Source organism: Rousettus aegyptiacus, unplaced genomic scaffold (assembly GCF_014176215.1).
Source record: "Rousettus aegyptiacus isolate mRouAeg1 unplaced genomic scaffold, mRouAeg1.p scaffold_m13_p_3, whole genome shotgun sequence".
Taxonomy (NCBI): Eukaryota; Metazoa; Chordata; class Mammalia; order Chiroptera; family Pteropodidae; genus Rousettus; species Rousettus aegyptiacus.
The window spans coordinates 66,309,473-66,332,815 of record NW_023416306.1 but is presented as its reverse complement, the minus strand read 5'-3'; the positions used below and the strand labels follow the sequence as shown (position 1 = coordinate 66,332,815).

General features: G+C 37.4%; 1 protein-coding gene across 2 annotated transcripts in view; it reads left to right on the top strand.

The window, feature by feature from the left end:
- EQTN (equatorin) overlaps nucleotides 1-23,343 on the top strand; it is a 46,249-nt gene that overhangs the window by 14,028 nt on the left and 8,878 nt on the right. Inside the window, exons 2-5 of one of the 2 annotated variants that reach the window (XR_004956349.1) lie at nucleotides 5,120-5,291; nucleotides 5,755-5,873; nucleotides 20,546-20,778; nucleotides 21,407-21,503. Coding sequence is in view for 1 of the 2 variants with exons in the window: in XM_036239497.1 (XP_036095390.1) it covers nucleotides 2,394-2,543; nucleotides 5,120-5,291; nucleotides 5,755-5,882 (450 nt within the window). In the remaining variant the exon portion in view is untranslated. Of the gene's footprint in view, nucleotides 1-1,365; nucleotides 2,544-5,119; nucleotides 5,292-5,754; nucleotides 6,523-20,545; nucleotides 20,779-21,406; nucleotides 21,504-23,343 lie in introns of those variants that run through there. The other variant, XM_036239497.1, reaches the window with a different exon arrangement.

Genomic DNA, 23,343 nt, shown 5'->3' with positions numbered 1-23,343 from the left:
ACACCCAAAATAAGGCTAGTCCTTATTCTCTCTTCCTTTGTCCCTCCCACGGAAAGTGTGTTCTGAGATAGGCCAAACGGTGAGGATGCTATGGGGGTCCTGTTTAGGGGCATTTTTAGAAGACCTTCTGGGTGGTCACACAGTTCCTAACACCTGGGAAGAGGGGTGTCCCAATAATGTTCGAGAAGATGATTGCCGTGGGCAGGTAGTTCCAAGAGCTTCTCTTTCTCAGGTTGGGAGGAGAGGGCGCCACCTCAAGGAGTAACAGGGTTCTGCGCTCAGGTGGCCCTCTCGCGCGGCTGAGGTTGGGCGGGGCCGAAGTCATGTGGTGTGGGAGCAGTGGGTGTTGAGCGTTTGGTCTCCTTGTAAGGACCAGCAGATGCCAGTTCCCGGGAGCACAGGATCCTAGAAGGTGTGTGCAGGTTTCCTGGTTGTAAGATGCATGTGTGTGATCTTGTGTGATGTTCTCTCCCTGTCACTCATCCCCAGTGTGGAATTCTTATAAGGAATTTCCTTACTCTGGTGAGAGGTAGTGGGGTGGGGTCTCCAGGTTAGGCAAGGAGTTTTTATAAATCAAAAGGAGCTGTTCCAAATCACCTGTAGTCTGAAGGAGGATTCTAAGTGTGCCTTCAAATTTCAGAGTTAGCCCTCCAAATCTAGCTTCTGATGGAGCAGGAAAAAATTTAATTTGTGAAATGAAAAGTATAATCACTTATTTTTTTCAGTCATACCCCCAAAGCAGTACTTAAACAGCCCTCCCTAAATAATGGCAACCAAATAAAACGCAGCTTTTGCCAAAATGCAGTTCTGGCTGGTTACCCAGAGTTTACTCCCCTTTCCAAGTTTATTTAAAGAAAACTTGGATCCAAACATTCATGTTTGAACCCCTATGATAATTCTCATTCTTGTGCCTGCTCTCTGCCTTCCTCCTCCTCCATCAAAATACCATACACTTTTGTCACATACTTTGTTTTGGATTTCAATGGAATTAATCTCTTAATAGAAAATGTATGGTAAATTGAAAGGCTATTGAGCCAGGAGAAAGCTCATTGTTTAAAGAGGAAACATGTGTGTTATCAAAACATGTAGGTTACCTAAAATAAATTCAGTTTTAAAAAAAGCATAATTGGGACCACGTCTTATGTCTGAAATCTCTCGTTTGGGAGAAGGCAGAAATGTGTAAATTATCCGATAATTAGTATAGTAAAATGTATCTTGGAAAAGGGGAAGAGATGGTGATTTCCTTAGTAAAAAGGAAGGAGCTGCCAAATGTTGCGAACAGCTTGCACTGCACGACTTACGTCTTGTCACTGTCCTGGTTTTCCTCTGGGGTGTGGATCCTGCTGCTCCCATAGTTTTGTTTTATTTGTTGATTTTTTTAGATTTTTTTAATGGATGGCAGGGCCACATGTTTTGTTTTATGTTGTGTTTGAGGCATTCTGTAGAACAGCAGAGGGACCTAGAATGTTGAGACAAGCTAAATTAAGGAAAGATTCCTGCTTTAAATAATGGCATTCAGCTGTTTAAACTGTTTCCACAATGTCACCGGTTAGTAAAAAGGAGTGAATACAATTTATCTAAACTTTGTCACAGTCGACACAGTTTAATAATTATATATAAACCTGACCGGTCCCACTGATGTATATAGTCACTCTAATTAAGGTACAAGTGTACTTTCATCTGTTGTAGAAATGAGCTAGACATTCGAAAGACTTGAGGTGATTGACTTCTTATTCTCCTTCTAAGAACTGATCAATTAGTAAACAACTCCCCGTGTTTAGGGCTAGATTTAGCAGAGCTAATGTGCTTCTGATTGGAAACTACTTGTTCAGGATATCTTGGAGTCTGCATTTCATCTTATATGATTTTTAAAGATAAAGTTAATCTTCCATTGATAACACTAGGCACAGCTATGGAAGAATGGGAAAGAATTAACAAAAAAATTGAGTTAATTAATACTGAGGTTGAAGAAAAGCAGAAAAGGCTTTCCAAGTTTACTTTCACACTTGAAGAGTTATCATGAAGCCCTGTGGTCTCATTAAGTGACACAAATGTGAGACAAGCTTCTCCTGAAAATAGCTTCCAAAGGAAAAGTGGAATGAACCATCAAAGAACGAAGAGAGTCAGCCCAGAAAGTGTGTGACGGACCACAAACATCCAGTGACTGATTTTGAATATGATCCCTTGCTCAATTATTCTGCAGGGCTGCTTGGGGTATCTAAAGTCAAGCAGGATGAGACTGATATGCAATACTTTTGCCACTTGCAAAATCTGCGACTGAAAATTGCCACAAATCTTTGGAGAGCCAAAGATCTTATGTTTCACCAGTAAAAATTAAAACAAATCTTCAAGATTCTGATGAAGATGACCTTGTGATAGATGCACCTCAAATCATGCCTATTTCTAAGAAATCTAAACCATTCAGAGGCTTCAAATATCAGAATGTGGATGAAAGGATTCAGATAATGTCCCCAGAGGAAAGGAATCTTCAAATTAGTGGCACAGACGAGGAAGAAATAGATAAAACCCAAGTAACCATACAAGTAAATGATGACAGTAACAAAACACTAAAATCACTCATGAAGACCTCACTAGGTATTAAAAGTAACATAAACTTGTGTGGTGTTAAAAATTACATTTCTAAGATGGGAAGCTTCAGTAGTGAGAAGACGTGTATTTCTATTTCAGAAGTATATCTTGCGCACTTCTCAGTGACAAATACAGAATGAAAGACATAATGAAAGTTACTCAAAGAGCAAAAAACATGTAAAAACAATTTATGATACTCAAAAAATAGAAACTGAATGTCAGTATTCAAGCCAACCGCAAATCTCTTGATCAAAATTCAATTTTAATGAGCTTACTGTAAATGAGACTCACTTTCATTCCAATGACACTGTGAAGGAATGTCTTTGAATTTTCAGTGAGTTCACAGAAAGTGAAGCTTGTAAGAGAGAGATTGCCAAACAGGTTAGTCAGTTTTTTTTAATCCTTTTCCTGAATCCTGTTTCCTAATAGGCCATGGACTGGTAGCAATTCATGGCCCAGGGGTTGGGGATCCCTGCTTTACAGAGTGCATACCTCGTCGTTTCTAGCATTAAGTATATTTTAGTACTTATCATCTTGTGATCACAAGTGGGCACTCAGTAAACTGATTCCCTCTTGTAAGCATTTTCCACATCCTTCATTTCTCCCCATTATCTAACATCTTCATTCAAAGCTGTTATGTTGTTATTGCATAGCTTTTTACCCATAAATTAATAGGTCGATCCTCATTATTTGCAGATTCTATATTTGCAAATTCTCCTATTTACTAAAATTAGTTCGTAACCTCAAAATTAAGATTCATGCTTTTGTGGTTCACTCATAATGGCAAAATTTTTGAATTGCCTGATGTACATATTCCCAGCTAAGGTAGAACAAAGCAACACTGCCTTCTTGTTTCACCTCTCATACTATTAACAATTGTCCTTTTCTCAGTCTACATGGTACCATGTTTTTTGCATTTTTGTATTTTTTGTTGATTTTGCTGTTTAAAATGACCCCAAAGTATAGTGTGGTCGAGTGTTCCTAAGAACAAGAAGGCTGTGATATGCCTCACAGAGAAAATGTGCATGAAAGATAAGCTTGGTTCGGTCATGAATTATAGTGCTGTTGACTACATGTTCAATAATAATGAATCAGCAATATATACTTAATAAAGTGTCTTTAAATAGAAATACGCATAAAATAAGACTACGTTACTGATTGGTTAATGAAAATGTTGTAACCAGAGACTCATCTAAACCAAACCCTGTATTTGCTCTAGGAGCAATGGTTCAGTATTCACTAATTCATTGTTTGTGGGACTCTATGAACATATAACTACTGTGAATAAGGAGAACTGACTGGTTTTTCAAAGTAATTGGAACCTCTTAGACTTTATATTAAAACTGAAATTTTTTTATGACATGTAAAGAAATTGAAGAACTACAGCGAGTAATATTCCTTTAATGCTTTCGTGTTAAAAAATGCTCTAACACAAACTTTCTCTGAAGCGGCCTCTTTGTTATTTGTACTTCGTACACTCTGACAGCAGAATCTGCATGAGTTTATGCCTCGAAGTTACAAATAAGAACCTTAATTCAAATTACTCACACACAGAGTCCTTGGCTATTCTTGGGCACGTTATTTTATTCCTCTGAGCTTAATTTTATTTATCTGTGAAATGATCGAGTGTCTATCCCAAGGTCAGATATTTAGGTACTTACTAGTGTCTTTTTCTTGCTCTTTCTTATGAAGAAAATTTTTTGGAAGCTAACATTATTTCCCTTTAATTGCAAATGCTGTGGTGTTTATAGTTTTCATTTCATTGTATTATATATACCCCCCTTAAAATTCTTATATTTAAATAATTGTTGGTTTCATCAGTCATTCTTTTTCCTTAAAATAAATTCTCACAAATGGAAGTGACTTGACAAAGGAAGATAAAAGTTAAGATTTTAGAAGTATGGTGCCATATTGCTTTTCAGAAGTGTTGTAACAATTCATAGTCCTACAGTGTTTCACACTTACTTTCTCATAAACCCTTGCCAAAAATGGGTTTTTATTTTTAAAAAACCTGTAAATCTTGGTGCAATTTTATTTCCTTGCTTTATGTTACATATCTTTGGTTACTAGTCAAGCTGAACATTCCTTCATATGTTCTGTTCTCTTCTTGTCAAGAATGTTGCCATGGAGAAGTCCAATGTTAGCCTGCCATTTCTTTTGTTATTAGTCACCTTATACTTTTGTCTGGTTACCTAAAGGATTCATTATTTAACTTCAAATTCTAGTAACTTTGGTAGGAACATGTCTTATCGTTAGCTGCTTTATTAACATTTTTACCTACATACAAAGTGTCATTTTAATAGATTTAATTTTTTCTCTATTTCAAGAAAATTTTCTTAAATTATATGCTTGTTAATCCAATTTTATTATTTCAGTTTATTGCTGGGAATACTGCAATTACGTGTGTATTTGAATCATGCGTTGCATTGTAAATATAGTCAATTCCAAAGAGCCTCTGTACAAAAGTGAAATTATCAATCTTAACAATTTTTAAAATTATTTTTCTTTGTTTCGTGTTGATACTCTATAGGTTCCAACCAGTAAAGAGATCATTAGCCCATTCAGAGGACCAGTCTCATCACCAGTTAGTCACACTGAACTACTTCGGACTCAGCAACAGGCGGTGCAGATAACAGCTGCCCACTTTGGAATAAAAGAAGAATACATTTGTATGTCTCAGACCCAAAGGAAAGTCTCAGGAGGTATGAGAAAACCTTTTTTTTTTTTTTCCATCACTTATTTAAGAACTGGGATTTATCTTATTTAAAAAAAAATTCCTATTAAGTCCATGTATTACCAACTACAGTTGTCAGTCACATGGAGCTTTACTTAAAATAATATAATTAGCTCATTTTTAAATCATTTATGGTGTTTATCCCTAGATGCTAAGCCATAGTAGTATTTTGCAAGCATTCTTACATGAAGTGATTTGCTTTGTAAATTGTCTGAATTTATTCTTCTAGATTAAATTGGTTATTGGCACTTTTTTGTTTGCATTGTGTTTTCTTCAAGAAAAAAATGAAGTGTATATATGCTCACGTGTGCCTATAAAGGAAGCGTTTTGAAATTTTTATTCGATGATTCAAATAAGCTCTAATCATCTGAGAGGCTAATGTTATTAAAATTTACCTTTTCTCTTTTTTTTTGTTCATTGAAACTTCTTAGAAAATTCACTTGTATCAAACAACCTTCATCTGGATGTAGTTCTTTCAAAGGAAGTTCCAACTGCAAATCCAAGCAGATCACACATTCTTGTGAAAAGTATTGCTTTTTTTCCTGCAAAGGTATTGTAAACTAAGTCTGAAGTCCAAAATTTCATTTCTAATAACCATGATATCATACTTACATATGGAGCCCTGAGCGACTGGCTATATTCCTGAAGATCCCTGATTCAGATAAATACTGGCTCCATTAGAGAGGAACTTCAGCTTTTTTTCTTAGTTACTGTTGGGTATAGTTATTTTCATTTTATGATGAGATTGGTGTCTGTGTGTCACTTTCAGTTATTTTTAAAATCCTATCCTTGGAAATATTAGGCATTTTTTAGACCTAAAATATCTGCAGCTGTGATTAATTTAAGCCTCTTCAACATTTTTCAAAGGAGAATTTCGCATTGGAATACACCTTTCAAGCTACATTCAATGAGTGGGTATATATATGTACATAAGCAAGGGAAGAAGGAAGGGAGGAAGGGATGAAGAGAGAGACAGACAGAAACAGAGACAGATAGACAGGCCTATGGCAAATAATTCCATCAGTGATATGATAGTATGACTTTATCTCTTTAGTAATTTTTCTCCTTTTGGTAGCAGTACCTTTTTTTTTTTTTTTTAAGGCTTTCTCACTTCCTAAAATTTCTTGGCTCTATAAGGGAACTATTGCTAAGAAGCGCAACATTGGCTTTTTTTTTTTTTCCCAAAAACGTGAGGCAGATTAACTCCTTCCAGAATTGACATAGTCTTTGTAAGTACTTCAGAAGGAATGCTGAAATTGTTTATAGCTGTGATCATTTTAATATTGAGTATGCACAAATCATTCACAAATTTTATTCATCAAAACATTCTTCTTAGTGAAATGGTGATTGAGAAACATTGGGACATGAAGTTGTTTTAAGAATGGTAAGCTACACAGTTTCCTACATGTTGATCAGAGAACCAAACTTTAAGATTCTGGATGTGGAAACATTAGAGTAATCAGATTAATAATCATATCAGCTCTAATGGTATACATTTAGGTAGCAGTGCTGACTTAGTAGTCTTCTCCCTTTTATGACCGTAGATAATTTGTTCTACATTTATACGTATTCCCTTTTAATAAATTTCAAACTTGAAATTATTTTTGATTTGGTATAGAACTTAACCTAAGATAATTTTATTTCTTTCATATACATAGTAGGAATGTTAAGCAGAACATGTGTTCTTTAATAATTTCTATATTTTACAAGATGACAAAAAATAAGGTGGCTCATAGGAAGCAGACTTCAGTAACATCAGAGTCTTCCTCCAAAGAGCCTGATGAAGGGAGACAATGCTATGTCAGCCTCTTTGTTAAGAAGTATTTGGAAGTTTATAAAACAGAGGATGCAGCTTCTAACAATGTTAGTTAATGCTGAATAGTGTAATTTATTTGAAGATTCACACACACACTCCTATTATGTTGAATGAAAAACTCATGACACAATTAACAAACAGCTTTATTTATGTTATCTCTACTGCCTTTTCAAAACCAGGCTGTGGGATCAGTTTTGGGAAGATTTTTCTGGTCTTCTTATGTTTAAAAAGTACCATGGTTACTTCTAGTGACAAAAACCATCAATCCCATGATTTTCGTACCAAGGCCAGCAGTACGTTGGATCTGAGCAGTGTCTTTCCCCCTTCATATGAGTCATATACTGTCTAGTGAACCATAGTCCCCACCATTACCTCAGAATGACACCTACTTATGCTCATTTATGGGGCATGCCTTGTCTCTTGAAGACACTGTTCACAATTTCTACTGAGAACCCTTTTTCCAAATTGAAGCCTTTCAAATCAGTGGCAGTAGCTATAGTGCCCACCCCCAGGCCTATCTTCAAGAGCCCACGTGGACTGTGTAAGTAGTAAGAAGTGGTGGGGATGATGGCTCCGGACAGAATAAGCCCCATATAAAGGAGGGGGACACTACTCAGCTCTATCTGATTGCTGCAGTTTGTAAATTCAAGTCCAATATTTACAGATTTCTAATCTTTCAAGAATTTTTATGTTAAAAATCTCTTTTAAAAACTGTTAGGCAGACATGTCTGAGCACTAGATTTTGGCTTAGTGCTGCTATTCCTCTGATCGAGGCTATTTAGATTGTTCTGGAAGTTATAAAAAGGATCATGGATGGATGCAACAAGAGGCAGATTTCAGGTCACCGTGAGGAAGACCTTTATAAATGATATGCTTGCATAAAACAGCTGCTTCACAGAGCAGTGAGCTGCCAGTTCCTGTAAATGGGATATAAGCTAAGCTTTCTTCACAAGAGATTCCTGCATTAGAAGTGAGGAAAGACTACTTTAAGGATTCTCTTTATTAACACTTTTATCGAGATATAATTTACATATCTGATAATTTACCCATTTAACATGTACAGTTCAGTGACTTTTAATATATTCATAGAGCTGAGCAGCCACTACAATCAATTTAAAAACATTCCCATCACCCCCAAAAGACACCCTGTACCCTTTAGCTGTCACTCTCCAACCCTTCATATCTCCTAGCCCTGGGCAACCACTAATTTCCTTTCTATCTCTATAAGATCTGACTATTCTAGACATTTCATAAAAAAGGAATCATATACTATGTGGTTCTTTTGTGACCAGCTTAATGTTTTTAGGTATCGTAATGTTTCCAAGGATCGTCCATGCTATAGCATGTATCTTTAAGTTTTTTATTGCTGAATAATAATTCTTTTTATGGATATATATGTTATTCATTCACTCAGGTAGTGGACATTTGTGTACTAGTTTTTGTGTGGACAAATGGTTACATTTCTTTTGAGCATATATATATATATATATAGGAATACGTTTATTAGGTCATATGCTACTTATTTATTTAGCCTTTTGAAGAACTACCAAACTGTTTTCCATAGTGGCTGCACCATTTTATATCCCCACCAACAATGTGTGAGGGTTCTAATTCCTCCGCATCCTCATCAACACTTGTTATTGTCTGTTTTTTGTATAACCATGTTAGTGTGTGTGAAGTATCTCTTTGTGGTTTTGATTTGCATTTCCCTAATGACTAATGATGCTGAAAATATTTTCATGTGCTTATTGGCCATTTGTATATATTCTTGGAGAAATGTTCAAATTATTTGCCCGTCCTTTGTTATTTGCCTTTTTATGTTGAGTTGTAAGAGTTTTTTACACATTCTAAATAAGTCTCTTAGCAGATACAGCATTTGCAAATATTTTTCTCTTTTCTGTGGGTGGTCTTCTCACTTTCTGGATGGTGGTGTTGGCAGCACAAAAAGTTTTTCATTTTAATGTTTTTCAATTTTTCTTTTGTTGCTTGTGCTTTTAATATCCTCTCTAAGAAACCAAGGTTACAAAGATTTATTCCTATGCTTTTTTTCACTCAGAGTTTTACAGTTTTAATTCTTACATTTAAGTATATGATCTATTTTGAGTCGATTTTTGTATAAGGTGTAAGGTAGGGGTCCGAAGGCATTCTTTTGAACACAGATGTCTCGTCATAGTGCAATTTGTTGAAAAGACTATACTTTCCCCATTTAATTGGCTTGCCACCTTTGTCAAAAAGCAGTTGCTCATAAATATAAGTGTAAAATGACCATAAATTCTGGACTCCGATTATATTCCATTGATCTCTTTTCTTTCCTTTGCCACCACTACATAGTCTTAATTACTGTAGTTTTGTAGTAAGTATTGAAATTGGAATTGTGAGTTCTCCGAGTTTGTACTTTTTCAAACTGTTTTGGTCCCTGGAGTGTAAATATAACTTTTAGGATCAGCTTTGTATTTTTTGCAGAAATATTTAGTTAGGATTTTGGTATAAATTGCTGTGAATCTTTAGATCACTTTGTGGAGTATTGCCATTTAGCAATATTAAGTCTTGTGAGCCATGAATATGGAATGTCTTTCCATGTATTTAGATCTTTTAATTCCTTTCAGCAGTGTTTTGTAGTTCTCAGAGTATATTTTGAAGTTCTTTTGTTAAATTTATTCCTAGATATTTTAACCTTTTTGATACCATTGTAAATGGAATTATTTTTGTAATTTTATTTTCAGATTATTCAATAGTATTGTATAACAATACACTTGATTTTTTAAAATCATACATCTTGTAACTTTGCTGTACTTGTTTTATTAGTTCTGATAGTGGATTCCTTGGGATTTTCTTTATACAAAATCATATCATCTATAAATATAGTTTTACTTCTTCCCTTCCAGTATGAATACCTTTTATTTCATTTTCTTGTGTAGTTTCCCTAGCATAAATTTCCAGTATAATGTTGAGTAGAGGCAATAAGAAGGGGTATCCTTGTCTTATTCCTTTCATTATGGGGAAAGCCTTCCACCTTTCTCCATTAAGTTCAATGGTAACTGTTGTGGGTTTTTATTTTTTGTGTTTTAACATGTTCTTTAGCAAGTTGAGAAAGGTCCATTCTATTCCTAGTTCGTTAAGTGTTTTATCATGTGAGATTTTGTTAAATATGTTTTTCATCTCCTGAGATGTCATGTGGACTTTTTTCTTTTCTAATTAAGGTGGTAGATTATGCTGATTGAGTTTTTGAATGTTAGATAACCTTGCATTCCTTGGATTAAACATCTTTGGACATGGCAAATAATGTTTTTTTCAATATATTGTTAGATTCAGTTTTTTAGAATTTCATTGAAGATTTTTGTGTCTGTATTCGTCAGGTTTATAGATATTGGTATGTAGTTTTTGTTTTTTATATATTACTGATATTTTTATTAAAATATACATGACATAAAAGTCATAATTTTTACCATGCTTAAGTGCACAATTTAGTGTTTTAAGTACATTCATAATGTTGCTTAACCATCACCACTATCAATTTCCAGAGCTTTTTTTTCCTCCCAAACAGAAACTCTGTACCTATTAAAGAGAAATTTCTCATTTCTGAGTCCCTGGTAATCTCTGTTTTACTTTCTGGCTCTATAAATTTGCCTATTTTCAAGAGTTTCTGTCTTTCTAGATATTTTCCTGTGTCATTTACGTTTTCAAAAATGTTGGTATGTAGTTGTTTATAGAATTTCTTTATAATTCTTTTTATTTCTGTAAGTTTTGTTGTGATGTACCCTCTTTCATTATTTATTTTAGTAATTTAAGTAATCTCTTTTTACTTGGTCAGTCTAGCTAAAGTTTTTCAATTTGCTGATATTTTCAAATAATGAAATTTTGGTTTTGTTGGTTATCTCTATATTCAAAAATGATTTCATTTACTTCTACTGTAGTTTTTATTATTTCCTTCCTTCTGCTTTCTTTATCTTTAGTTTGCTATTAAAATTCTAGTGTCTTAAGATAGAAGGAAAAGTTATTTATTTGAGATCTTTTTAATACAGCCATTTACAATATTAATTTTCCTCTAAGCACTACTTCATTTAGCTGTATTCCATTTTGGTGTGTTGTGTTACCATTCTCATTCATCTCAAAGAATTTTTTTTTAATCTTTCTTGTAATCTTTGGCTTATTGGTTACTTAGTTGTATGTAATTTAATTTCAACATATTTGTGAAGTCCCCAAATTTTCTATTGTTGATTTCTAATATGCTATTATTGGGGAGAACATATTTTGTAGGCTTTAATTCTTTTGAATTTATCGAGGAGTTTTTATAGCTTAACATATGATCTGTCCTGGAGAATATTTCTTGTGCACTTGTGAAGAATGTGTATTCTGCTCTTTTGCATGGAGGTATTCTATAGATATTTATTATATATAGTTGCTCATAGTGTTAAAATCTTCTGTTTTCCTCATTATATTCTGACTTGTATCCATTACTAAAATTAGGATAGTAAGATCTCCAACTCTTATTGCTGAGTAGTTATTTTTTACTTAAATTCTGTCAGTTTTTGCTTTGTGTTCTCTATTAGATGAATATTTGTTTATAATTGTTAAATCTTCCTGATAGATTTTCTTACTATTATAAAATGCTTTTCTTTGTCCCCCGAGTAACAACTTTTGTTTTAAAATCTACTTTGTCTGATATTAGTAGAGTCACTCCAACTATCTATCTATTAGTTACTGCTTATAATGTATGTCTTTTTTCTTCCTTTTACTTTCAACCTATTTCGTCTTTGAATCTAAAATGTATCTTATAGACAGTACATAGTCAAATCATATTTTTCCCTATTTCAGTCTCTGCTTTTTAATTGGCATGTATAATACACTTACATTTATTGTAATGACTAATGATTAATAAGATAGGATTTAGATCATTCATTTTGCTTTGTTTTCTGTATGTCTTGTGTCATATTTCTTCTATAATTACTGCTTTCCTTTATGTTAAAAATGCTTTCTTTTTTTTGTTGTTTGTTTTTCTGTTCTTTTTCTTCTTTTTTTCTGATCTCACCATCTCCTGGCCAGATGGCCACCTTCCATAGCTGTCACCCTCCTTCCTGCCTCAGTTTCCCACCCATCTGCCTTTCCCACAGGGCACCCTCCACTGCCTGCCTTTGCCCCTCCCTCTACTCTGCCATTCTGGGGCACAGCCTCCTTCTTAGCACACCAGGGTCTCCCAATCTTAACAAGGTCCAGTGCCCTTGAAAAACCTCTTTTTCATTTTGCAAACACATTTTTAAACAGCATCCAATGCTCTGGAATTGACTCACCTCGTTCATTTCTTCTTGCCTGCAGTCTTGTGTCGGGCCACTTGCCTCCCCCATCCTCCCCCAGCCTGCCATAGTCATTGGCCAGCTTGCCGGCTTCATGCTGTTGACCCCTGAACAGCATGGGACACCCCATTGTCCTTCACCCAGGCCCCTCTCTCCTGGGGTCTCTTGGGATCTCTGAGGCCTTACTATCCAGGTGCCACACCTGCCTCTGGGCCTGCTCCTTACCTTCCTGTCTCCTCCTTTACATGATTGAGACTTAATTCGCATTTCATACAGTTCCCCATTTATGTCTGCTGTATTCACTGCCACCATCGATTTTTATCACCCCAATCCTGTAGCATTAGCAGTCCCTCCTCATTGCTCCCTAACACCCCAGACCATGTAATCACTCATCTACATCTGCCTTTGAATTGCCTTTAACATACGCCTACATTTTCATAAAGCCCAGCCTGATTCCTGATTCTGTTAACTCTACTGAACACCTCCCCGCTCTCTTACCCAGGAAAGTGCACATCCTCACCTGACTTCCAGCCGCTTCTTCCAGCCCACACTTTCATCCCAGCTATTCTGCTGTGGATGTTGACCTCTCAGGACTTGGAGGTTTCCCTCAGGCTACCCCTTCTCCTTACCTCTCCCCACATCACCCCACCAGAAAGATATTTCCAGTGTACCATTTAAATGGCCATGTCATTTCTTTGACTACATTTTTTGTGTTATTTTCTTAGTGTTTTCCCCGAGGATTATAATTACCATCTTAATTTATGACAACCTAGTTCAGATTAAAACTACCTTCATTTTAATAGTATATAAAAATTTTTCTCCAATATATTTTGATTTCCTACCCATTGTTTATAGTATTGCTGTCATACAAATTATATTATTATACAAGCCCATCAATAATATTACAATTATTGCTTTATGCTATTGTCTTTTAAAATACAAGAAAAAAATTACAAAAACACATTTTTAAATATATTTTTCTATGAAGTTACATTTACTAGGGTCCTTTTTTTTCGTGTAGATTCAAAGCACTATCTAGCGTTTTTTTTCAGACTGAAGGACTCCCTTTAGTATTTCTTGTAAGATGGATCTGCTAGTGATAAATTCCTTCAGACTTTGTTCATCCTGTAATATTTTAACTTAACCTTCATTTTTCCAACACTTTGAGATGTCATCTCACTGTTTCCATGGTTTCTGATGAGAAATCAGCTTTTAATCTTGAGGATCCTTTACATGTGATAAGTCAATTTTCTGTTAGTGCTGTCAAGATGTTCTCTTTGTTTTTGACTTACATCAGTTTGACCATGATGTGTCTAGGTATGTCTGTCTAAGAATAAATTCTCCTTGAAGCTTACTGAGCTTCTTAAATGTATAAATTAATGTTTTACATAACATTTGGGAAGATTTAAGCTATTATTTCTTCACATATTTTTCTGATTTTTTTAATAGGCTTGATGGTTTCCCACAGGTGTCTGAGCCTCAGTTCATTTTTCTTCTGTTTTTGTTTCTGTTCCTCAATCTGAATAATCTCTATTGATCAAGCTTCAAGTTCACCGATTATTTCTTCTGATAGCTCATATCTGCTGAGCTATCACAGTGAATTGTTCCTGTTAAATTTTGCACTTTTTCACCCCAGAACTTCTAAATTTTTAAAATTTTTATACCTTCTCTTTATTGATATTCTCTATTTTGTGAGTCATTATTTTTTTACTTTCCTTTAATTGTTTTTAAACTGAATTTTAAAAATATATTTATAATTGTTGATTTCAAGTCTGATTTTACTCAGTCCAAAATCTGGGCTGTCTCAGGGACGTTTTTTCTTGGCTGCTCTTTGTTTTCTGTATGTGTATATATTTTCCTGTTTGCTTATATGTCTCATGATTTTTTTGTTGAAAACTGTACAGTTAAATATTATATTGTATTAACTTTAGTGTCAGGTACATTTTTATTGTTTTGTTGCTGGGCTTTTGTTGTTGTTCCTGTTTCTATTTATTTAATAACTTTCCTGGACTAATTATGTAGATTCTGTACTTCTTCTAGAGTATGGCCACTAAATGTATGGGATAGCTTTTTTTTTTTTTTTTTTTTTTTAATTTCTCGCTTTTATTTTTTAAGTCTGGCTTCATAGGGGTCACCTTGTATCAGTATAATTTAGTGATCAGCCAATGATTAGTTTGAAAGGTTTCTTAAATGCCTGATCTATATGTCTTTCACAGTTTGCCAAGGGAATTTAGTGAAAAGACATGTCTTCAAATTTCCTACAGTTTATAAGACAGCATGGGATTTTACTTCCCATTTGTGCAGTACTTTAAGTTCAGCCACTAGTGAGTGAATGAGACCTTCTCTTTTCCCAGATCTTCCCTGGCGTACCTTTTAAGTTCTGGGAATACGTCAGAAATATTCAAAGTTCCATATAGTCATCAGTTCTTCAAGATTTTCTTTTAAATTCCTGGACAGGTTCTTATTTGCCCGAATGAAATTAAAGCCTTAGGTAGCTGCCATATTACCACCCATTGCTTTTGTTTTGATAGCACTCTGGGGATTGGGTTTTTTCTCCGGTGAGCTGAATTCTGAGTCAAATCAAATACCTACAACTAGGAGTCCCCAACCTCCAGGCCATAAACCAGTAGGAGTCCATGGCCTGTTAGAAACTGGGCTGCACAGCAGGGAGCGGCAGGCAAGCAAGAGAAGTTTCATCTGTATTTGCAGCCGCTCCCCAGCACTAGCATCACCACCTCAATCCCACCTCAGGTCATCAGGCTTTAGATTCTCACAGGAGTGTCCCGCCCGCGGGACCGGTTATTTGGTGGGAGAACCGAGGAGAACCCAACCTAAAGAAAAGAGGGGTAACACGGACGAGAGAAAAGAGTGGAGGCAAGACAGTATTCTGATCAAGCCTCAAATTTTATTTTGCAAAGCAGCTATATTTATACAGCAAGAACAAAGGGGGGCAGGCAAAAGGGACTTGTCACAATATAATTGATCTTCAGCTGGTGCTGTGGGGAAGGGGCAGTGGAAGGAAAGAAGATGAAAGGGGGTACTGGTCATGTGCTGATAAGCTAAGATAAAAGAAGCTCTCAGAGTTATCAAACAGGATGTCTGTGGTCGGCCAGTCTCTGGAATGCTGCTGTTTGTCTTCTTTATCTTCTGTTCTTGTGAGGCCCAAGCCCAGCACGTTTTATCCTTAATCCTTAAGGGCCCGTTTAGGTTGTGGCGCCCCTAACATCTCCTCCCTTTCTGTTTTTAGAAAGGCGGGCCTTAACCGAGTGGGGGAACATTGACCTGGTTCCTCCCGTGGGCTATATACGCCCATCTATTGTTGGCTCTTGGTATCTTTTGGGGAGGAGAGGCAGAGCCGGTTTTAGATTGTGATTTGGATACCAACCTCTATGCAAACCAGGTATGTTCTCAGGGAAGGACAGAGGGGACCCTCTAGTGGGTCTTCCCTTGCAGTAGCTTTGCATCTGCACCCATCTCGATGCCCATACCTTCCCTTGGTCTATCAAAGGTGAAGGTAGACATTTCTCTGTCCCTTATGTCGTCCCCGTAGGGAGAGGGGGAGGTAAGTGTCTGGGAGTCCCCAGTCTGGGGATGCTCCCGCAGCTAATCTGCAGAGGTCGACCGTGAAGGTGGGCCAAGGGGTGGTAGCGGCCGCCAAAGAGGACGTAGAAAGGGCAACATCGCCCGCCTCGTTAATGATTTGCCATGTGTAATTAAATATTTGATGAGTATGGACGGAGGCAAAAAGTCCGCAAAGCAGGAGTAGGTACATTATTATATGCAGGTGCAAAGAGTACACGCTCCTAAGAAGAAAAGTGTAAAGAACAGCAATCCTAATCTGTGGGTAAGGGGAATATTAGAGTCAGTGCAGAGGAGGACGAGAAACAGGAGGAAGAGCAAAATTCCCGTGAGGAGGAGAGGGGCTGGAGACTATCTTCTGCAATGCATCTCCGGAGGACGAGGCGATTATCTGTAAGAGAACAGAGGGGAAGCGAGGTCTCAGGGCTGTGGATCCCTGGGCGGATTATAAAGTTTTAGTAGCCGGTCAGGTAACCACCGGGCGTTTTGAGCCTGATTATCATAGATGCAAGCGTGTCCCTTTCCCCAGATAAGGACAGGGTCAAGGCCCTGCCATTTATTGGTGAGGGGATCTTTCCAAAGTGCTTGTGTATAATCAGAAGCGGTGGCCGGGTGCCAGAGACGATCACCAGCTGTTTTGCCGCAGGCGTCTAAGGTTAGGAAGTTAAGGACAAATAGGGCATGATTTATTAGGGTTTTAGGGCTGGCTCTTGTGTTAGAAAGGGCAGTATTTCCGGACTGTATTTTAAAGAGCATATTTTTTAGCGTTTGATGAGCTCTCTCAACAATGCCCTGTCCTTGGGGGTTATAGGGAATACCCGTGATGCGTTTTATTCCGAGCTGCGCGCAGAATTGTCGGAAGGAGGCGCTAGTGTAGCCTGGCCCATTATCAGTTTTAAAAACTTTTGGCTGGGGGATGACGGCCAAAAGAGCTATGACATGTTGAATAACATGTTTGGTGGCCTCCCCGGTTTGGGGGGTGGCATAAATGAATCCACTATAGGTGTCTATAGAGACATGGATATATTTAGGTTTTCCAAAGGGAGGGTGATGAGTAACATCCATTTGCCAGAGTTCTCCAGGAACTATCCCCCGGGGGTTTATTCCCAGGTGAGGTTCAGGTAAAAGTGTCAGACAACCCTTGCATTGACGGACAATCTGGCGGGCCTGTTCTCTGGTTATGGAAAATTTTAGGCGAAGGGTATGTGCGTTGAGGTGATGTAGAGCGTGAGCTCGTTGTGCGGCAACAAAGGGGGTGTCTTCCTGGGCGGCAGCAATCAATTGGGTGGCCTGGTCTACTATATTATTTCCCTCTGTGAGAGGCCCAGGTAAGCCTGAATGAGCGCGAATGTGTCCAATAAAAAACGGAGCATTGCGATTAATGATTAGTTTTTGTAATTTGGAAAACAAAGGGGAAGCATTTGTGGAGGGACGTATGTAGGGGACTGTTTCAAGTAGGGGTACAGAGACAGCTACATAGGCGCTGTCAGTATAAAGATTGAAAGGAACCTCGCTTAGGAGTTCAAAGACTGTAATTATAGCTGTTAGTTCAACAAGCTGTGCAGATTGGAAGGCTGTCTGTATACGGGTAACCTGTCCATTAATACTAAAGGCTGCTATGCCTGAAGAGGAGCCTTCAGAAAACACGAGCGTGGCTCCCGCAATGGGAGTGGCTTTGGTTCTCCGGGGAAAAACAATGGGGGTTTTCTGTAAGAACTGAATTAATCTGTCAGCAGGATAATGATTATCAATTGTTCCTTGGAAGGAAGTGCAACTAATCGCCCAGTCATCATCGTTTTGAATTAGCCATTGTACCTGAGCTGTATTATACGGGAGGGTTATAGTGTCAGGGTCCTTTCCAAAGAGTTTTAAGGCTGACTCCCGCCGCGAGATTAACAGCCTGAGATACCTTGGAGGCAAGGGGGTCTATGGCCAGATGCATGGCTTGGGACATTTTAGAGGTGAAGGGATCAACGTCACGGCACATGCGCAACATTTCATCAAGGGTCTTATCTCGCGTCTTTCCGCGCAGCACCGCGCGGCAAGAGGCATTGGCATTTTCGTAGGCCAATTGTTTAACGAGCCTGTCATTAGAGGCTTCGCCCCCGAGGGTTCTTTCCGCCGCCTCTAGGAGTCTACTGACGAATTCACTATAATCTTCTTGTGGTCCCTGAGTGATTTTTGTAAGAGGAGTAGTCGCAGCCCCTGAAATAGGGAGTGCCCTCCAGGCCCCAAGCGCAGCGCTAGTGGTCTGGGCGAGGAGTGCAGAAGGGAACCTTCTCTGTTTAGCCTCCGCGGAGGTGGCAGGGACCGCATCGGGCCCCTCCCTGTGGAGCTTATCGTTTAAGTCACGACCTACTTTCTGCCATTTTTTAGGGTGAATTTCAGGTCCATTAACAATGAACCAAGGGCAAACCTTGTCTATAAAAAGAAAAAACTTAATAAGATCCTTTTTCTTAACTCTAACTCCTCTTTCCCTAAGAGATTCTTTTAGGTCTCGAATAAAGACCGCTTCTTTAGAGAGCTTGGGGCCCTTTTGAGGGCGGGAGCCTTTCGGGGCCATTTACTATGAACCAGGGACAGACTTCATCAATGAAGAGAAAAAATTTGACTAAATCCTTCTTTTTTACTCGGATTCCTCGCTCCTTAAATGAGCATTTTAAGTCTTTTATGAATTGCGCTTCTCTGGACAAGGTTTGTCCCATCTTTTCGTTTTATTTATCTAAAAAGAAAGAGGGATAGGAACTGAGGAAGTGAACATAGGTATCAAGGCAAAAAGGAGGAGAAGGGAACTTAACTTCTCTCCCGCGTGGGCAGCCGGTTAGTACAATCCGCTAACACGGACCCCCTGGGGTGCGATGCCTACGGACGTCCCGCCGGCTGTGCCTTTGGGCATAGACAAGGCTCTTTTACAGAGGCGGCAGAGGAGGGATTATATCAGAGGTCTCGACGTGGGCAGTCGGTTGGTATAATCCGCCAACACGGCTTCTCAAGAGGCGAATCGCAGACCTACAGCTCTCTCCAGGGCGGAGGGAGAGGTCTACGACCGGGATGCCCTCTGAGTGGACGACTTCTGCCTTAAAGTCGACTGACACACTGTATTCTCCCAACTCAGAAAAAGCAGCCTCTAACCTCAGGGGTGGACGGCTTGTGCCGAGAAGCGGGCTAGAGAGAAAAGTCCCAAATCCTTTGAAAAAGAAGGAAAAGACAAGAGGACCTAGAGAAGACAGAGGGAGTTATGCTCAACTCTTTTCCCCGTTTAAAATTTGTTACTTATGATCCTAGCAGTCCGTGTTGAAACTAAACTAAGGCGGATGAACACTCACCGAAGACGGCGATCTCCGGTGAGCCGAAGACGAGGACCTTCCATGAGCGGTGAAAGGCAGTCTTCCCTGAAAAACTTCTTCTCTGAAAAACTTCTCCTTAACGAGCTGCAGCCTCTGTTATTTCGTAGTCCGCCTGGGTAAGGGTTCTGCACTCGGGCCCCACGTTGGGCGCCACCTGTCCCGCCCGCGGGACCGGTTATTTGGTGGGAGAACCGAGGAGAACCCAACCTAAAGAAAAGAGGGGTAACACGGACGAGAGAAAAGAGTGGAGGCAAGACAGTATTCTGATCAAGCCTCAAATTTTATTTTGCAAAGCAGCTAGATTTATACAGCAAGAACAAAGGGGGGCAGGCAAAAGGGACTTGTCACAATATAATTGATCTTCAGCTGGTGCTGTGGGGAAGGGGCAGTGGAAGGAAAGAAGATGAAAGGGGGTACTGGTCATGTGCTGATAAGCTAAGATAAAAGAAGCTCTCAGAGTTATCAAACAGGATGTCTGTGGTCGGCCAGTCTCTGGAATGCTGCTGTTTGTCTTCTTTATCTTCTGTTCTTGTGAGGCCCAAGCCCAGCACGTTTTATCCTTAATCCTTAAGGGCCCGTTTAGGTTGTGGCGCCCCTAACACAGGAGCACCAGTCTCTGGTGCCAAAAAAGCTTGGGGACCTCTGCCTACAACACCCTGGGAATAGGACTTTTTCAGGGGACTGCTCATTCTGACAAAATACTGATAGTGCTCTTGAGATTATGCTTTCAATGTAGCTCTGAAAGACGTATGTGCTCTCTGTTAGCCACCAGGCTGCCAACATTTTACAGCCATGGTGCCACTAATCTGGGGAGGGAGGGGGGAAAGTATAGCTTCCAGCTAATATGGTACAAACTCTGCTATCTTAGTGAGGTCCAGTCATTTCTTTTAGACAATTTGCAGTTTGTTTTATGGCTCTGATTAATTTTCAGTTTTAAAATGCTTTTTTTTTTTTATGTGCTTTTCCAGTGTTTTTATTATTTTTATTTTTTTGTGTAGGAACATGAGTTCTTAAAGGTTTTCTCTCTGCCGTTCTGGAAGCCTGTCTTCTCTGGGATTCTGTATAGGTTAAAGAATAATGGCAAAGCAAAGACAAGCAAAAAAGGCACCTCTTACAGAAAAATATTACCCTTTTTCTTTTAACTTTGTCTTTTTAAACATCTGTTTATTTTCTTCTCTTTCATTCCCAGGCCCTGTGGCTTGCTCTCTGTGATGGTTTAGCAGAGTGATAAGAGTCTTGGTTTGGCATTCGGGCACAGCTGGATTTAGTTACTAGCTCTGCAACAGGAAGCAAGATATTTACTCTTCTTGAGCCTCATTTTCCTCCTATAAATTGGTGATAATGGCATTCGTCCTCATAGAATCACAATGAAGATTAATAAGAAAACATTTAATGAGCTTACACTAAACCTGCACGTACGAGGTACACAATAAATTCTTCATATAATATTCTGTTTATTATTGTTACATTCCCTTGCTACTCTTCTATTTCATTCTTTTTTTCTCTTACTGACCTATCATAGTAAGTCCTGATATAAAAATAGCAATTACTTAATGGTTTTAGAAAAATAGCTTATAGCAAAAAGATAATGAAATAGGTCATGTCTTCCCTTTAATGTGTGACGTTAAGCAAATTGTTTAGACACTTTGAGCCTTAATTTCCTCTTCTTTTAAATGGGAATGATAGTTTATGTGCCTTTGGTAAGTTAGGAAGTTGCTTTGAGAATCAAATGAGTTCATGTACATTACAGGCTTTGTATAGTCTTTGCACTGTGCAATTTAAATTTATACAAACAAACAGTGGTCTTTAGTTTGTGAAGATGAATATCTGGTCCTCAGGTTGGACTCATGGAATTAAGTTTATTTTTATTTCTCAAAAAACATAAACATAAAATGTAAAATAAGTTGCTTTTTATATATGGTACCATTTCCCCCATTTTTTGAGTTAAACAAATATTTTGCCATAGTTATCCATTATATTGCAAGTGACGTTTATTATTCATAGACTTTGGATTTAGTATTTTCATTTAATTATTCACTTTGTGATCTAGGCTAAAATAGAAGAACAGGCCATTTATGAATGCTGTAGCAGTAGAAATATGTATGTGAACATAGCAATAAATACTCTGAAGAAGCCAAGAGATCAAGGTAATTTCTTTTCAAAACAATTTCTTTTCAAATCAAGAAATGAGGTAAAAACTTGTGATCAACATCTGATACTGAATGTGTTTTCATTAACAGGGTCATTTTTAGACATTCAATGGAATGTATTTTTAAAATATTCTCTTTGCAGTGGCATTTTGGTTAAAAATAAATTAGATTTGAAACTGGACATATAAATATAACTTCACTGGAAGAGGTTATCACTGACATATTTAAGTTTGGTTTCTGGTTATAAAAGTAACTCACTTCTATGTGTACTCGTATATTTCGACCTTTTTGTTGTTGTTTTTGTCCCAAAAAATCTTTTTAGACATTATTTTTTCTATCTCCCACCCCTCCCCTGCCACCTAAAATTAAGTACTTAGACATCATGTTTTGTCAGGTAAGATTGAATTTTGGGTAGCCACATACCATTGTAATATCTAAGATTTTTTTCATTCCTCAAGAGCTAATTTTGCTTCCTTGGGTGCAGTACTACCCCACTGAGAATGCATAGCATAACTCAATACAAGAAAAAAAAATTTTTTAAACACAATAGAAGACATCTTCAAATCCCTTAAATAGCCCCTTGTTTACATGACTACAGAGATGTATATAATTTTAATAATTTTAATGAAAACAATCATTTAGTCTCCCTAACTTTTTTCACTGAAGAGGTTGTCATAGAATTCTTTAGTCAGTTAATTTAGAATGTATGTTAACATCTAGATCTCCAGCATACTTTTTAATGACTATGTAATAGGCTATTAAATAAAACATACTACAGATATTCCATTATATAGATGAACCAAACACATTCGACTACTTAGATTGTTTACATTTTTTTCTACCATAAATTTTGTGATAAATATAAGTGTGAATGCTAACATTTCCTCACACTCAAGCATATGTATCCTTAACATATATTCCTGTGGAAATAGAAGCTAGCAGAAAGGATCTGTGTATTTAAATTTGGTAAATATAACTACCTCCAGAAAGGCTTTGTGCATTTACATTCCCTACCAATAAGGAAGGAGTATATGCGTTTTTCCTCACACCTTGCCAAACTTTATCACTTATCCTTTTTCAGAATTCAAAGGTTTGTATTGAAAATAGTTATTTTATTTTATTCTTGTTATTACTATGAGGTTGAAGACTTTTCCTTTTTTTCTTCCTCTTTTTAAATTCCTCGTTGGCATCCTTCTGCCTTATTTTCAAAGTGGCCTATTTATTTGGCACAAACTTTTGCACATCGCCTTTTCCTCAGTTTGTCATTTGTACTTCAACCTTATTTATGAAGATTTTCTTATAATACAGAAGCTTTCAAAGTGTAATCAATCTTTTTTTTTTTTTTTGGTTTCTAACTTTGTGTCATGCTTAGAAAGGCTATTTCAACCTCAAGAATATAAAAACTATTTACAATTTTCTTATAGCATTTTTTAATGTATGACACTTTAAGTAGACTTAAATAAATCCTTAAAATATTAAAATTCTCTTGTTAGTATTTTCACAGTATTCTGGCTTTCCCCTCCTTTTTATTTTAACTATAGCACACAGAAACAGAACATAGAGGTCTAAGTATGTATTTTAAATATTGCCACTAAAAATAGAAATGGTTTGCAAAGCTGTTACAGGTGTGGTAAATTACGTAAACTCAATGACTCAAATTTAGACATACTCCATCCAATATTTAAAATATACTAGCTTTGGCAAATATGAAGTCCTGACATTTTTAGTAATTCAGAAGATTTAACTTTTTTCCCAACTTGGAAATGATTATGAAGATGTTGGTCTCACATGGAGGGTACTTGTTTTAAGATAAAAATAAATGTCTTACTATGCTATA